The 17557-nt window shown below is 35.6% G+C and overlaps 2 protein-coding genes across 2 annotated transcripts; both read right to left on the bottom strand.

The window, feature by feature from the left end:
* Positions 1–590: 590 nt before the first annotated feature.
* On the bottom strand, positions 591–4414 carry LOC103152371 (cytochrome c oxidase subunit NDUFA4-like). Its single transcript, XM_007572815.2, has 4 exons — positions 4231–4414; positions 2265–2353; positions 1017–1077; positions 591–862 (listed from the first exon to the last, which is right to left on the bottom strand). The coding sequence occupies exons 1-4, from the start codon at positions 4276–4278 to the stop codon at positions 806–808; spliced, it is 255 nt and encodes an 84-aa protein (XP_007572877.1). The 5' UTR covers positions 4279–4414; the 3' UTR covers positions 591–805.
* A 3923-nt stretch (positions 4415–8337) lies between these two features.
* LOC103152379 (glucocorticoid-induced transcript 1 protein-like) lies at positions 8338–16843 on the bottom strand (the record flags this gene model as incomplete). The annotated part of the gene is made up of 7 exons (XM_007572823.1): positions 8338–8822; positions 10764–10926; positions 11495–11663; positions 11739–11867; positions 14762–14878; positions 15148–15249; positions 16670–16843. Coding segments are annotated over 7 exons (1131 nt in total), but the record flags the coding sequence as incomplete, so codon positions are not given.
* Positions 16844–17557: the final 714 nt, after the last annotated feature.

The raw sequence follows: 17557 nt of genomic DNA, 5'->3' as shown, positions 1-17557 counted from the left end.
TAAAAGTCACAGCTTCCACTTGGCTGGCAATGCTGTAGAGCAGCTCACTGCTGAAATGTAAATATTAGTGTGAAAGCAGAAGCAGTGACATTTTAACTTGGAGAAGAAACAGCTCCAGGGTTAAATACTCAACCTTAATGTTAAGTAAAAACCAAGTGATGTCAATATTGTTAGCCTTTAATGATTAGATGGGAATTTTTAATGACAAAATCTGTCCAATTCTATGTGATTTACTAAGAGCTGCAGTTATAGTTCAAAGGTTTTGCTGAATCAAATGCAATTTAACACATGTGAAGGAAGAAATAATTTAAAAAGGATGCAAGTAAACAAAAAACAAGAAGAGTCTAATATCTCTGATCCGTTGCCTTTTGTGATTCAGCAGAGGCATGTTTTCAAATAAACTTGCTTTGGGGAGGGACTTATTTTTAATCTTGATTAGATAATTATTTACCACAAAATGCAAGACAAACTGACCGTGACGTTTTCTGTCGGAGAAAAACTAATTGAGGATTCAAGTAAAAGTTTGAATAGTCGCCCCGACTACAGCTGTGATTATAAAACCTTTGGTTATGTAAACAAAAACATACCAGTGAGGTTAATCATTTTAATTGTTTTAATAATTTACAACACATAAAAGAAAAAAAAGAATTTCTCAATAGAAAACAGGTGGTAGCCTGCTTTTATTCAAACTTGTATAGGTTTATGATCCCTTTCCTGATAATCAACTGTTCAATGACCAACATTCAACTTGTACTTTGGCAAAACAAAAAAGTGCATAAACTCGGCACCCCGGTTGTGGAAGGACCTAGAAATCTGGCCGGTCCTTCTTCAGTTTGGAGTAATCCATGTTGACTTTGAAAAACTGGAAGAGTGAGAAAAAGAGACGTGAAAGGACACAGTCAGGGTGAGGAAGGCAACATGGACTTTGACGCATGATAAGAGCACAAGTTGTGCTTTAACCTGACATGAAGAAATAAGAGCTATTAACGAGCATGTGTTTTATTTTAATGTCTTACTTTGTACTGCTGATTGGGCTCCAGCTTGTTCCAGGGCTCTGGGTTGTTTGTGCGATCCCACCTGAAGATGACATATTAGAGGTTAAAATATGATGATTTACAGAACAAAAAAATCTTAAAGTCACACTTTATATGGTGTTACACTGCAAAAACACAAAATCTTTACTAAGTATTTTCGTCTTGTCTCTTGAAATAAGACAAAACTAACTTACAAGTAACTTTTCAGGAGGACATAGGAGCTTGTTCTAAGTAAAAACTTCAACTAATAAGTTTTAAAATGTCTTGTTATACATGAAATAATCTGCCAGTGGATTTAGTATTTTGTCATCAATATTAAAGAAATATTTACTTAAAACAAGCCTCCATATCTTTGCACTACTAATATATTTGCACTAGAAACTAGATCAAAAAACTTGGTAAGATTTGTATTTATGCTGTTTTCCAGGTAATCTTTAATGCATAAATATGAAATTACCAAGTATTTTTCCAGTGGAAATATTTTTTTTACACTTGAATTAAGACAAAACTAACTTACATCTAACTTTTCAAAACTTGTTTCATGTCAATAATTCCTTAATATTAATGAAAAAGTGCTAATTATACTTATAACCTGGAAAAATGTCTTGTTATGAGTGAAATAATCTGCCAATAGAACAAGTAATTTTTATCAATATTAAGGAATTATTTACTTAAACAAGCTGCTATATCCAATGGAAAAGTTATTTATAAGTTTGTTTTTTTTTATTTCAAGAATACTAAGATAATTACACTAGAAACTAGGCCAAAACTACTTGGTAAGATTTAGTGTTTTTGCAGTGTAGAGACGATTCTTCCCTAACCCTAACCCTAACCCTTCACAGCACAAACATTACAATAAAACCACAAGAAAGACATTTCAAAATACCGCAAAACATACAAACCATATCAAAACACAAAAATACAAATCCACAGCCTCAACACTTTCAAAAATAAGTCAAAAACAAACCATATATAATTGGCCATCCAATCAATTCAATGTTATTTCATTATTTATTACAGATTTTTAATATTCTTTTTAAACTTTAACTAGCACTTTTTCATGAATTTTAGGGAATTATTGACTTAAACCAAGCTCCTCTATTTTGTAAAAAAAAATAAAGCTATTTGTAAGTTAATTTTGTCTTATTTCAAGTCTACTAAGATATTTGCATAAGAAACTAAACTAAAAACTTGGTAAGTTTTGTGTTTTTGCAGTGCAGAGATACTTACGAGACGTCGGGATTCTTCAGAGCCAGTCTGGCCAAGTACAACATGCTCATCGTCGTTCCGCCACCGATGAAGATGAAGAGGGGAATCAGCTGTAGGAAACAAACAAACATAAGCAGATAATATGATAATAAAGCTTTATTACATTGAATAACAGATAATAACATAAACCCATGTTATTTCACATATATGTGAAGACTATATGTAAATAGTCTTTATGTGATGCAAAACAATAGATTTTTTTTCCACCTTTAATATTACATACGACCTGTACAATTAAACTTAAAAAAGCATTGAAAATCCCAGATTTTCTTCATTTCTAAAATTGAAGAAATGGTTAATGGCTTTTACTTGTATAATGTTTTACCAAGTCAGAGGACTCCAAAGCCCTTTAATCTACATTTAGTAATTTATACATTTACACAACGGATCAGGGATTCAAACCAGCAACCCAATGGTGCCAGTGGCAATTTCAGCCCAAAGATTATGTTTGGTTTCATCCAACAAAGTTTTTACAATATTTTAGCCACGCCTAGATGCTTTCTCTGGAAGAAAAGGCAAACCTTTTTCTTAGTACAAATAAACTGTGAATATAAGTGATTCCTGTTCCATTGAAAACAAAGTACGTAGTTGATCCCTGTTATAACCTGTTTCTATTACAAATGTGCACAAAACGTTGTTGATATTCCACTAACGTAACCCCCCACCACCACCACAATTTCGCAATTGCAATGTTTCTATTAAATAAATAATACAGTTAAAGTAAGTTTGTTCACTCTATAAGACATTAAAAAACGTGCTCAGCAATCATCCTCCTAACACTTCCTGTAGTCTTCGTCATTTCCGCCAGTAGCAACATCCGGTTGTTGATCACATGACTCGTGTGATGCGGAAAAAAGACACTTCTTTTGATTCAGCCGGAAAACCACCTCTTTTTATAAACATTCCCTTTTTCGAAATCAGCGTTTCGAAAAACGTACATTTTTCGAATTATCGTTAAATAAACCTAATTTATTTCCATAATTAATCGCTAATGTCGCTGTTTAGCTAAGATATGCAAATAGAGGGCTGAGTTTTATTTTTAGGTTGACGACATTCACTGCGTGAATCCAAAAAGTTATTGAAATTATATCAAAAGGTTCACAAAAACAAAATATCTTAATCAGTTGAAGTGGGTGGAATAAGGGGTTTTGAAATCATTTATCCATTAATTTTGGTGGGGGGTTGTTCTTCTGAGGTTGATTGAATTTTATTTTCAGGTTGGAGATTTGGTGTGATAATCAAACATTTCACGACAAAATGCCTCAACCAGCTAAATAAACTGGCAAATGAGTCACCGACCAGCAGAGGACATACACATATCAGTGGTCTATTTATATGGTGTCTGCCGTAAAGCAGACTGTTTCACCCCGTCGTCCTTGGAAAAATAGACTTCAGTCAGGCCTGTATGGATATCATACGTGCTTTTGCGACCACCACGCATGGCTGCGGTATAAATCCCCTCATCTGGATCTTTTCCGGCTGGGAAATCCAGAATAAATCTGGCAGATGTGGCTCCTGAGTGTGAAGTGCAAATCAGCGCAATTCATTTGTTTTTACAAAAGAAATTAACCCAATTTAGGTGCGGTCGTGTTTTAATCATCCATTCTTTTCATTTCTTGGTGGTTTTTGTATATATAAAAATAAGCCATTTAGGTCTAATTTTAGGATTAGACCTAAATTTAAGGTAACCCAATAATTTAAGGTTATTGGGAGGGAAAAACCTCCCAAATATTTGCGTTCAGATCCCAATAATGTGGATACATTTTTATTTTTATAATAGTATTTAATAAGTGATCGCCCTTTTCTTTGTAATTTACGGAATGTTTCAGAAATCGGGAGCGCGCCTCCCCCTCAGCGCGCACTTTCAATGTCAAATAAAGATAATTAGCACAGAAAAAAAATTTAAAATACAGGATTTGAGACTTACAGAGGGGTGACTCTTCATCTGCTTCCGGACGACCGAGAACATGGACATTGTGGCGGGTTTTTAGCAACAACAAGCGGAGTCTGTTGGGTTTTTAGGAATCTGCGGACAAACAGGCAGCGCTGCTGCGGATCTTCTTTCTGCAGGCCTGGAGGCACGCAGCGCTGCTGAACACCCTCCTCTGCTGCCAGCCAATCCCAGCCGGGGACGAGAACCCCGGTTACACCGCGAGGCTGCGGACCTCTTAAAGAAAACTCACCTGCTGCCGCCCGTCACTGCCTTCACAATCACATTCTCACATTTTGCCCGTTACAAACAACAAGTTCGATGCATTTTAATAAAAAATACTTGGTTTTTATTTTCAAAATAAATAATAAATCAAAGAATTGAGCCAAAACTCCATCAAAGTACTCCTTTATATTTGTGCACCTTTTCCTTCCACTCAACTTTCCATTCATACACTTGGACAAAAAAACTCTCTTTATTGTTATTGTACAACATTCTAATTTCTATGATGATAAATACATGAAATATACCACTTTGTTTAACTGAATTACTATTAGAAATTAACTTTTAACTATATTATGCTTTACACTTAGTAAAGTCAGGGTGATGTTTAACATTTTGTTCACAAACAACTGGAAGGAAATGTTATTACTTGTATTTACTTACATAGAAGGAAAACAGCTCAGACTACCTGAGAGTTGCTGATTCTGTAAATCAAACTAAAATGGTATCAAATATTTGGGGGGAAAAACACAAATTTTACCAAGTTTTGTTCTAGTTTCTAGTGCAAATATCTTAGTACAACTGAAATAAGACAAAACTAACTTAAGGTAACCAACATCGGTAAAAATGTTTTGTTATGCCAGTGGAACTAGAACTTTTTCATTAATTTAAAGCAATTATTGACTGATATCAAACTCTTATGTCTTGCTGAAAGTTAGTTTTGTCTTATTTCAAATGTACCAAGATATCTGTACAAGAAATTAGAAGAAAAACTCATTTTAAAAATGTAATAAAGCCTCAAAACGCCCTCATGGGTCACACACCAGCAGAGGGCGCTAAAGAGTCGGAGTTTGCATTTGCTGGTCAGATCTGAAAACTTCAACATGAAATGCAGAAGTTTTAACAACTAGTTTTTATTTTACATCAGTACAGAAGAGACCCAGTCAGGGGTGTCCAAAGTGTGGCCCGGGGGCCGTTAGTGGCCCTTGGACTGATTTTGTGCGGCCCCCTCAAACTGCAATTCAAAAGTGATGCAAGTTTTTAATACAGGTAAAATAATTACCAACATAATTTTCCGACAAAGTATTCATCTTGCTATAGATGAATACTTTAAAAGAGAACGTAAATCTACATTTATCCAGAGACCTTTCCTGAAAAAACAAATTAGCTTTTCTTTGCTAAATATAGCAAGTTTTTAAAGAAAGTGACCAAAATTCTGTTGTTACTGAAAATAGTCAATCAAGCCAAAAAAAAAAAGAAAAGTCAAACCTATAAGACTTTTTTTAAATACAACAAATGTGCAAAAGCTACAATCATGTAATCGTAAAGAGAAAAAAGTAGGAAGTAGGAAATTTCTGCCAAAAGAGTCAAATTTTAAATTAATCTCAGAAAATTCCTACATAAAGATTAGAACATTTCTGAGTTTTAAATGTTGAAAATGTTTGACTTTTGAAAGTTTTTTTCTAGAAAATTTCTGAGATAAATCACTAAACTTCTGAAGATTTTGGCAGAAATTTACTCTGCCTTTTACTTTAATAATAAAGTAAAAGGCAGAGTATTTTATTTACAATATCCCTAATCCCTCTTAACTTTTGGATCAACAATAAATATCCATAATGAAAAATTAAAAATGAAAAAAAATGGGCTACTTTATTTGCTTGATTCTAGGTTGCTTTTTTTGACAGATGTGGTAAAAAAATTTGAGCTAAGTGGAGAAATGACAGAAACCAGAGTTTATCGTCACACTATGTTTATGTGGACAGAACACAGAACCTGAGAAAACAGCAAATTCCCAACATCCAAACAGAAAGGAAGCATTTTGTATCAAACGGGAAACAACAACTCTATTCTGTATTTTTAATAATAATAATATAAAAAACTACAAGTTAGTCAAAAGATCAATCAAGTCTCCATCACCATGCTCACACACTCACACACACATAAATCTGTCAGACACTTTACCCAGAAATGTGTAAAAAGTGGGGAAAAAAACAAACATCCTCTCCTGGAAGTGCATAAAACTCCACCCGATGATGAAAAACCTGCCACAAACGAACATCAACAAAACTAGAAATAACAGGAGATTTTTTTTTCCTTTTAGCTTATGCTGCAGGTAACTGATAAAGACGTACAAAATACACTTTACTACTCTTAAGATTTACAATGAAGTACAAAAAGAATGAATGTAAAAAAAAACAAAAAAAAAAACATAGAATTGCAACTCAAAGGTAGCAGTTCAATCTGTGCAAACATGTCTACCGGAAATAAAACTAGTTGATCGACTTGTCAGCTTGGCAGAACGAAAACATATCAAAGCAAACATGAAAGGCGACACATCTATACCACTAAAACTGGTTAGGTAGTCAACTGGGCCGTGAAACCTCAAAACTATCAACATGGCGTCAAAAACACACCTACCTGGTGTGTTCTTGATACACCAACATCGAAAAACAACATCTTTAACTACTAACTCATACATATTTCTACAAAAACAACAAACTACCTTAAAGCAGGAAGCTGAAGCTCTTGGGTGTAAATGCTACCCAACTCCAACAAACGGAAATTTCCCTACGGCCAAGTATAATAAAACAAAATAAGTGATTTCATTGTCTTCTCTTGAGTCAAGCAAAGATTACCAGCTGATTTGTCATGCACTAGCAACATCCAGTTACACATAAATATCTTTGAATACCTACAAAAAGGAAGAAAACTCATTTTAATAATAAGTGAGTGTTCTCAGAAGACCTAGACTCCTGATATTTTGGACAAACGTAAAAAAAGAGGAGGATCTAGGCAGGAAGTGAAGTCAGTAAAGTCAAAGCTCTGTTTCATGTTGTTTTTTTGGCCATAAATTTCTTTGGAAAATAAAACTGATTGACCCAAATTGAAATGTTTTGAGTTCCTGGAAGGAAATTGTAGCTTATAAAGTCTTTCCTTTGGGTTTCGACGGAGCTCAGAAGTGTTCATACCCCTGGTAAAATGTCGTTTTTTAAAGGAAATCCTGATAAGTAACCAAAACTTTCCACTTTTAGAGCGACATATTCTGAACTGATCCGTTGAAAAGAAAATATTTTTTTGGGGAAAAAAGCAGCAATGACCTCTTGTTTTGATTGCATTCAGATTTTCTACCATCTTTCTAGTGAATCTATTAGCTCATTGTTTAAAGGTACCAGTCATAAGAAGGCTACAAATAAAATTCCTCAGCATTATTTTCCATAGCATTTCACCAGGAGAAAGTTATCCAAAAACAATAAAGCCAAACCAAGAATAAAGCAAAACATGAACCTGTCAGGAAGGCAACAGCAGCACTGATTCTGTATCAGACGATATATTCTATTGTCCATATATCTAGACTAAGAAGAAGGGAATCAAGACATGGTGGTGGCATCATTATCCTGTGGGTTTGGTTTAATTTTTTTGATAACAGTGGATACATTTCTGACAACTTTCATGAATTTTTATGCAAAACCTTCAGGATTTCTGCTAGAAAATAAAAATTAGAAGTCCAAACATACAGTTAAGCACAAAATTATTGTATCAAATTATTATATTATTTTAATTTTACTGGGATGTGGATGTAATTTGAATGTTTGTGAAGCTCAGCCAGATGGAGCCAAGACTCTCAAACCGATTACTGAGAAGGATATAAGTAATTTGCAACACAATTTTTAATGAAAATGTAAATAAATACAGCTCATTTTACAGTTTTATCTTCAGAAATAACTTTTTGGTTTAAGGTGAGATTTAAATTCAAATATGTCAGGAAATAATAATAATATGGGGCTTAAATGTAGATTTACAAACAAAATGAATGAATTTGGATTAAAATTAGAGTTAAATTTAACTGAAAGTGCATTGGACTAAGAGAAGTCGTCACAATAAAAGGTGGAAAGAGTTGATTTATCAGGAAAAACACCTAAAATTTCACCAGGGGTGTTTTACACTACCACATCATTTATCTGCCCTCCTCCAGAGTTACTCATAAATCAGATTATTTTATATCTAAAGAAGAAGAGCAGTTCAAACACACCTGCCTGGTCCAGGTAAACATTTGCATCATCATTTTCACAGAAAAGAGCTGCAGCTGCAATCAGAAGGCGAGCGCCTCTCCCGAAGCGTCTCCCAGCACGGCGGAGGCGGCAGCCGGATCCGGGGAGGCGCCGCGGTTCCCGGCGGACGGCGTTCCCTGGCCGGAGCAGTTCCCGACGGGAGAGACTGTGAGGCTGCGGATCAGCAGGTCCATGGAGGGGAACAGGGGCTTCAGCAGGCTGACGGGGCAGAAGGCCGAGCCGCCGTGGGGCGTGAAGTTCACCTTGTTGGGGTCAGGGCAGGAGGAGACCGGGGCCTCCTTGTGGTGGTGTGGGATACTGCAGGAGAGAGCAGGACTTTGGGTTGGATCGAGGTCATCATCATTAACTAAAAGATTTAACTGAAATTATAGCAATATCATGGTATATCATATTCATTAACCTTCGAACTGATGTGAAATTCATTTTAGTTTATGTTTAGTAAATTACGGCGCGACATTTTCCTCCTGGTGGCAAAATGACGACAGCAAAAGTTGTGAGAAAACACCAGAGTTGGGAAGTAACTAGTTACATTTACTCAGTTACATTTACTTTAGTAATCTTATTATAAAGTATTTCTTCTCTTACTTCAATAAAATTTCTGGATTTTCTTCCCACTGAATGAAAAACAAACATGTTTTAACCAGACAAAAACACACAGCCGCTGTTTATGTGAAAGTTTATGTTTTTTATTGAAAGAAACTGATTTGGAAACATTCATTTTGCCTGATTTTGTTATTTTGTTGCTAATTATGTGAATTACTGTTATCTGTGTCCTTAAAATATCAACATTTCCACTCATTACTATATCATTTTTAAACATTAAATGATTAATAATCTGATTGGAAAGTTTATTCGGTACTTGAATAAACTTTTTACCAAATACTCTTTTACTTTAGTAATTTCTTGGATGGATATTTTTACTTTTACTTGGAGTAAAAGTAAATGTAGTAGTGCTGCTCTTACTTGAGGACAATTTTTGGATTCTCTACCCAAACCTGCTTGATTGCTTAGCAATAAATCAATACATTTTTTGAAAATAGTATTTTCTGTTGAGTATTTGTTACCCAATCACAATAACATACTTCGAGATTATTGAATTTTGCACTCAAAACTAAACCAAAGTATGAAAAAACTAAAACTATCACTGTAACTACTGAAAACTAAACAATATTTAACAAATAAACAGAATTACAATGAAAACTAAACTACAATGAAAAACCTAAAACTTTTATAATTCTGGTTTAGATTCATGAATGTTCAGATTACCAATATATGTGCAATGTGCCTGAAAAAGGAGCCAACTGTCGTCACTGTAAACCAGAAGCTGTTAGTTTAACTCATGAGTCAGAGGGAGTGAGAGACTAAAACCAAGACAAACAGGAATAAAGGCGCAGCTTCACTTCCTATTAGTGATTTTACGCCTAATAAGTTTCAACAGTTCAGCTCATTTTCAGTCAATAATGCAAAACAATTTCCACCCATCATGAAAAGTGGAAATGAAACCAGATATTCTCCCAGGCTGAGCAGGAACTACGAATCAATATTTTTTTCAGTTTATCTACATAAACAACTAAAAAATAATCTAATTTTACGCTGCTCATCAGAAAAGATTGATGTGTCGGACTCATCTGAATCCTAAACCGTTTCTGTTAAAGCATCAAATAACAATCCTGCTGGCATTTGGAAAGTTTGTTCATTTCATGTAAACATTCAGTTGTTTTTTTATGCACAAATATTCATATCAATCGCTTTATATATATAACATTTCAGGCAAAATAATGTTTATTTTCCCATTTAAAGAGAGGATTTCTTTGTTATTTGCATGTTTTATTGTATTTTTAAGCTTAAATGAAAAATCTACAGAATGCGCTTTTTTTAAAGATGATTAATCATCACAATAATCAATAGATTAATTATTACATTTACTTGAGTAACTTTTTTTTTATTTACCTTTCGGAGTATTTTTACATTTTACTTTTATTTGAGTAAAATTTCTGGATTTTCTACCCACTGAATGAAAAACAAACATCTTTAAGCCAAAAATTCACCAGACAGACACCTGCAGTTTTTAAGTTTTTTATTACAAGAAACTAATTTGAAAAAAATCTCTTTTGTCTTATTTTGTTATTTTTTGTTAATTGTATGAATTATTGTCATTTTTGTCCTTAGAATACCTAAATTTCCACTTAACTTTATATTATGATGCTGCCTAAACTCAGATTATCTGCAGAACGGTACCTGATCTCCTCCCAGACTCGGACCTTCTCGCAGCCCTCTGGAGGTTCTCGCTGGAAGCAGAAGCTTTTGTTGAGTCCTGGAGAGGAGGAGATTTGTGGTGGCTGGTTGAGCTCGGCCTCACTGTGGGAGGAGACTGGAGACAGCGGACACTTCTCTACTGAGCCTGAAGCAAAAGGAAAAAATGCAAATGACACATTTGTTTGCTACTTCATTAAAGGAGACGCATTACTCTTCCTTTCACAGGTTAGGATGAGTTTATACAAAACAGTTTCATCATATTTTTTGGTCAAAATCATTCTTGGAAAATGAGAATTTAGTCCGATCAGTGAATGAGCCGTTTTAGGGCTCCGTCACTTTAAATCCAAACAAACAGCTTCTGGCCACATTTACACTCGCATATGAAAATGGCTGCGAATTACACAACTGTACATCTTTGAAAAGCAGAAGTGGAGCCTACTGCACAACAAACATGAGTACAGGGAGTATTTTCTGGATGACAAATCAACAACAAAGCACTTTTCTTTTCCAGCAGCCATTCTACAGCTCATACAGCAGTAAAAACCAGATAACCGTTGAATGAGAGCTAAGGTTTTTGAAACGGCTCGTTTTCCAGACACCAAAAAAAACATTAACTTGTTTTTAAGTGCTTGGGTTGATTTTAAAAGCCAAATGCAAGTATAAAAACATCCAAAATGTGGATTTATTTTGCATAATAAACGATATAAACTAGCCTTGGTGAGGGTGCAGGGGAGCATCTAGAGCATTAGATGGAGGCGAAGCGCAGGGAGAGGAGCAGTTAGAGGAGGAGGAGAGGGGTGTGGTGGCGCGGTCGCTCTGCGAACCGCTGCTGCAGCTGTGCAGAGGCACCGGAGCGCGGTGACCGTCTGGAACTTCAAGCAGCTGACGAGAAGGAGAACAAAATAAGTCGGGCATCATTGTGATTTTCTGAGGACAGGAGACATGAGAGACACCTACCCTGTGCTGTGGGGGAGGAGACTGGCTGATGAACATGCCCTCCAGCTCCTGGTTGAGGCCCTCCACGCTGCAGCGCAGGCGGGGAACCAGAGTAGACAGAGGGGAGAGGGGGATGGGAACCGGCTGGGTCTGAGGACACAAACACAAATCCACTTAACTTTTAGTTCACTTTAAAGGCAGCTCCTGACTTCAGCTCAACAACCACACAAATTACCAGTTCAGCTATTTGATATAGATTAATCAATCAATCAAGTTTATTAGCAAAACACATTTCAGCAACAAGGCAGTTCAAATGCGTTACATCATTAAAAAGCACACAAAAAAAACACAAAGTTATAAAACACAGCCAACAATTGTCAAGTTTCGGCTCTACACAGGTGGCTTCTTAGTCTCGATTTAAAGGAACTCGTCTGCAGACATGGCTCCGCCCCCTAGCCTATTGGCTCCACCCCCTTAGTCTCTTAGCTCCGCCCCCTCCTCCACCAGTAGTTTTTCATAAATATTAAGCATTTACCTATTTAAAGGCAATATAACCTGTATCTCACTGAACTGTGACTTGTGAGTAAGTTAGTTTTGTTTTGTTTATAGTTTACTAAAATATTTGCACTAGAAACTAGATCAAAAAAGGATTTGTGTTTTTTGAAGTGCAATTAAATACATAAAATTGTTTCTACTACTATCAATCTACAACTATAAAGTAATTAATGTTTAAGAGCAGATCAACACTCATTCAGACCCAAACGATCAAAAAATAAATAAATAAAACAAAGACCAAAAATGCTTGGTAAGATTTTGTGTTTTTGCAGTGTACTGTAAAGACATATCATTTTTTGTATCATTTTGGCTGTAACTTATAGTGGTGTAGCAATACACTAATCACATGATACAATATGATAAGCGATATTCTGCTCATGGTACGATATATATCACGATATTCAGCAAACGATACGATTCAATCATTTTCAAAGATTTTCTGAAAGATTTGAGTGATTTTGGTGACATTTTCTTACTGTACCAGAGACTTGGATTGAAATAACTGAACTGATGGTGTAATACTGGTGTAATAAATGTAATTTTGTTATACATTTGGCTTTGTGTATTTGGATGCAGAAAATGAACCTTTTTTGTCTTACTCAATATACTATAATGTAATTTATTAGTTTAATTGATTTATTTAATTAACTCTAACCGGTCGTTTCAGTAAATGTCATTTTTAATGTATATGTGCAATTGGGTAAAAATGTAAAAATGTCATGTATGATAGCTGTCATTTAATTCAAGTGGATTTTACATAAAAACTCAAAGAAGGATTTCATGTATCGATACTCGCAGATGAAAAATCAATACTTTGAGGAAAAAATCAATAAATATCATAGAAATGATAAAATTACACAGCCGTAATAACTTATATTCTAGAAGAATAAACCGCTATAAAAAGGGATTAGAAACAAAAAAAATAGAGAAAAGAGTGTACTGTAGCATTGTTTAAAAATTTAAACATATAAATATATGAGATGAGAGTATTTTAACTTCTACTCATATCTAGAAATTATAAAAATACTTACAACTTCTGTGTACCTTCAGTACACAGAAGTTGGGCCAGAACTGGATTGTCACCAGGACAATGAACCCATGTCTTTCTGCTGAAATGTAGCCGAGTTGTAAAGAAGAATGGTGACAAAATTCCTTCACAACATTGTAAACGACTGAAGCATCCAGAACACCAGCTAATGTTGCTAGTGGTGGTTTTGAATGCACGTCATTTTCCCAATGTCGAAAAAATTCATTCTTTCATCTTTCAAGAAAAGAAAATTAATGGTTCACACTAAAATGTCCAAATCCAATAAGGTCAAAAGTCCAGAAAAAGAAAAACTCAAAGCATATATCCAATATCTAATGCTAAACTGTAGGAAATTGTTCAATTTTATCAGAAATTTTGCTTGAAACAATGATTAGCTTAATAGCTTTTCATGCAATTAAGCTAATTTCTTCAGTGTAAATAAAATTTAATGATCTGCACTCAAAAAAAATACAGATTACAATGGTCAGAAGGCGCTGCAGAATGAATGTGACATTTTATTGAGCAATGACTGGATTTCTAAGCCGTGCCTCTTTGGTTCCACAATCACAGCTTCTCATTATTATGCTTGGTCACAGTAAACTCAAAAGATGTGAGAAAAAAAACAGAAAAACGGATTTGCAATGGGTGTTGCTGGACATTGCAAAACTTTGCAATATACTCTGAAAGGTAAAAACCCTGAGAACTGGGTTTAAGAAAGCTGTTATGTTCCAATTACACTTCCCCTAAAAACAAACAAAAACAAGTTGTTGCTTAATTTTTCTAACGGATTAACTGACTCGGCTAGAAAAACTCTTCAGTAAACAAGCATCCAACTCTGCTAAGGATCTTTGCACAGGCAGGAGTTTGCTGAGATGCTAGGCTAATGCTAGCTTGTTTCCTCTCGGTTTTGATACGATTTGTTGATAACTCAGCTCATATCGATGTTTCCTTGTGGGTTTTAAACCATTATTAGCAGACAGAATTGAAAGAAACAACACTTCTGTTGCATCAGGAAGTAAAAGCTATGGTTTAATTTACCAATTGTTGTTATGAAACTGTGACGTGATGGATTTTTGGGTCTTTCCCACAACAATAAACCATGAAATGAGCCTAGACTGACTGCCTTTGTTACTCTAAAAGAGCCAGTATAAACTACGAATTGATTTTATTTTAAACAATTGTGACCACAAGCCTCAAAAACCAAATCAAGTGTGCAATTACCAAACACTACAAAATGACCAGCTGTGCTCAAAAGCAGAACTATGCCTTTCTTCCTAAGAAGAAGAAGCACATGTGATGTAGTGATCTTCCTGTTGCTTCAGTGCTTTAATTCAGTCACTTCCTGTAAATAGTTGCACACTCGATGTATAAATTTGAAAATTGGACACAGCAGACAGTCGTAGTAGAAGACATTGCAGCCTCAAAGGGCCGCTGTGTTTGTTTGATGATGATGGTAAAGTACCTGAGTTGCTCCTAGGCTGCAGCTCCCATGAGGATAACAACACTGACGATCTTTGTCATGCACCCCAGAGGCCACAGGTTTGCTGCCCTGCTGCAGTTGTTGTTTCAGTTTGACAATCTGCAAAATAACACAGGTTACAGCCAATTACATTTGTGCATACATCGGCATTGATGGCTTTAGTCATGCATATTAAAAAAAATAAAAATCATCTGCAAATAACAGATGAAATATGCTGAAACCAGACTTTTATGTGCATGTAGGTGAGAAAACAGGAAGTTTCCGAGCAGCAGATGAGATCACTGCTCAGAAAAGTGTTTTTTTTTAATGAGCCTGGCCACTTGAATCCAGAGTTATAAACCTGCTGAGGAATAAAAGCAGAGACTGACTTCTCGAAGATGCTCAGTGCTGCCCCACGATGCCGAGCGTCTGTGGCTGCCGCTGGTGCTAGCTCGCCTGCTCCTGGACTTCTCCACCCATGAGTCCGGAGTCTACAGATAAAAAAACAAAAAACAAAAAAAAGGTTTTCAATGTGAATTTTTAACTCAGATTATCACATCAACCGAGTCTGGTCAAAAAACAGCGACAAGAATAAACCTCACATTACATCAAAACCTCTGGTCTGGATCACACAGATACGGTGGTTTTATCTTGTTCTTGACTTGATATTTTAAACAGTTAACACCCACAGACTTGCTCTTCACACTTCTAGAAGAGCAAAAGAGCAGGAGAAACTGAAAAACAGAGCGGGTGGAGGATGTGGGCAACCGAAGAGCAGTGGCGAGAGCCTGCACACAGAGCAGAGAGGATGGGTGCAGCCAGAACAGCCTCATCAGCTGACTTCAGTCACTGTTCTCATGGCTGTGGTTCACACTATGTAATAGCTGTGCAAGCACCGGACACTGCCTCCCCCTCTCTCGCTCTCGCTCCCCCCCCCTCCTTCTGCTCACCGTCTCACTTCTATCTTTGCAGAAAACTGCAGGGAAATAAACAGACACCATGACTCAAACCTATCTGTCCATTTAAACTAAACTAAACTGAAAATCCATGCAGAGCTTTAACAAAATAAACTCAAAGTTGTGACAAACTTATTCCTCTGACTCACTTTTAAACTCCTACAATATCAAATGCTGCAGAAGTTGTTGCAGTAAATGATAATATTGTCATTCTGAGACCATTTTCAACTAGAAATAAAAACATATTGACGCAGGTGTAACCTCTCAAATGTACATTTCTACAGAACATTCAACACTGGAACTGGAAAATATTTTAAATGTACAAAATGAACAAACAAAACAACAATAATTAAAATTTATTATTAAGTCTCGATAACCAAAAATAATAATTCAGGCAAAAGTGGCAGGAAGTGTAAACTAGCTACTTCTTACCGAGTGTCACATGTAGCAATAAATCAATTAATCGCATTATAAATTAAAACAAGATCAATAATTTCCATTTGCATAATTTTTTTTTATTTTTTATTTTCTCTCAGAAACTGGATGAGAAGTTTTCATTCGGGTGCTTTGGTCTCAAACAGCCCGTTTTTTGAAGGATGATTTTGTTTACAGAGATTATATTTGTTGTTTCTCGTGGATATTTAAAATGACTTCCAGTTCCAGAGTTAAATGTTCTCTAGATTTTAAAGTTTATTAATCTTTGAGAATGCGTCATTACCATTATATTAATTGAAAATGATCTCAAAAACAACAATATTATCGTTTATCGCAATAACTTCTGGGACGATTTATCATCCAGTAAGATTTATTGAGTTTCAAAATGGAGGATTTCCATTGACATTAAAGGGAAGCTTCTCTTTAACGAATGGAAATGATCACAGTAATGTTAATTTACTATGCGACCAGTCGATTTATTGCTGATTAACTCTCACACTTATCTCCATTTAGAGCACACCTGGGTTGATTTGTCTTTGCAGGACGGACCGCAGTGGACTTCGGGTTCTTTCGGCCAGTGTCCCTGCAGGTACGGCCCGATGATGGCGTCCAGCGACATCGTCCGTCTCATCCCCGAGCTCAGCTGGTGCAGCCTGGGCTTTCCAGCTACAAACGTTCCAGAAAAACGGAATGTATTTTTTTAAAAAGGCAAGCAAGTTGGACATTTTACATCAGAAATTCATGTTTTTGTTTAAACATCCGGTTTTGTAAGGGAATCTGAATATTTTGGAATAATTCTAGACAATGAAAAGATAAATATTCAAGTTCCTTCTATGAAAATCTGCATCTCAATTTCCTCATCAAATCTTAAAACGGCCGGTGTTCAATAAGGACATGAGAACTTTTCACAGAAACATCGCCAATATTTATATGGATGTTGCACATGGTTTTACAGCACTTCCCCTGCCCTACCTGTTGCTGTAAAAAGCTACTAAACTTCACTGCCTAGAAACAGATGATAAACCCAGACAGTCATGGTGTGAAAACTGAACGAACCGCACCCATTGAAGTTACACAGGCTGACTAATTACCCAGCAAATATCAGTTTGTTACATTCATAATGTTACACTATAAAGAAAACACATAACAGCTCTTATTTTAAATTCATGCATACAAAAGCATAAATCAATGTTTAAGACTGTAATAACTAACATGCTATGTACAAATATTGCTTTCCCGTTTAAAATAAGAGCAGTTTTTTAAAAGCTAGTTTGGTGTAACTAGTTATTCTGGTGGTTGTATCTAGATATAGTGCTACTAGGTTAAAAACCAATAACTTTTTTAAACCACCTCATGAATACATTCAATAAGACAGGAAAAGGGTTTGTGAAACTGCAGTAACCTTTAA

The sequence above is a fragment of the Poecilia formosa genome, unplaced genomic scaffold (genome assembly GCF_000485575.1).
Source record: "Poecilia formosa unplaced genomic scaffold, Poecilia_formosa-5.1.2 Scaffold308, whole genome shotgun sequence".
In the NCBI taxonomy this organism is placed as follows: Eukaryota; Metazoa; Chordata; class Actinopteri; order Cyprinodontiformes; family Poeciliidae; genus Poecilia; species Poecilia formosa.
Note: the sequence above shows the minus strand (reverse complement) of the source record. Positions and strands in the feature narration are given on the sequence as shown.

Coding starts and splice junctions, on each gene's coding strand:
- LOC103152371 (XM_007572815.2), bottom strand. CDS start 4,278: ATGTCCATGTTCTCGGTCGTCCGGAAGCAGATGAAGAGTCACCCCTCT. Junction 2,354..4,230: donor AGATGAAGAGTCACCCCTCT/GTAAGTCTCAAA, acceptor TGTTTCCTACAG/CTGATTCCCCTCTTCATCTT. Junction 863..1,016: donor AGCCCAATCAGCAGTACAAA/GTAAGACATTAA, acceptor TCACTCTTCCAG/TTTTTCAAAGTCAACATGGA.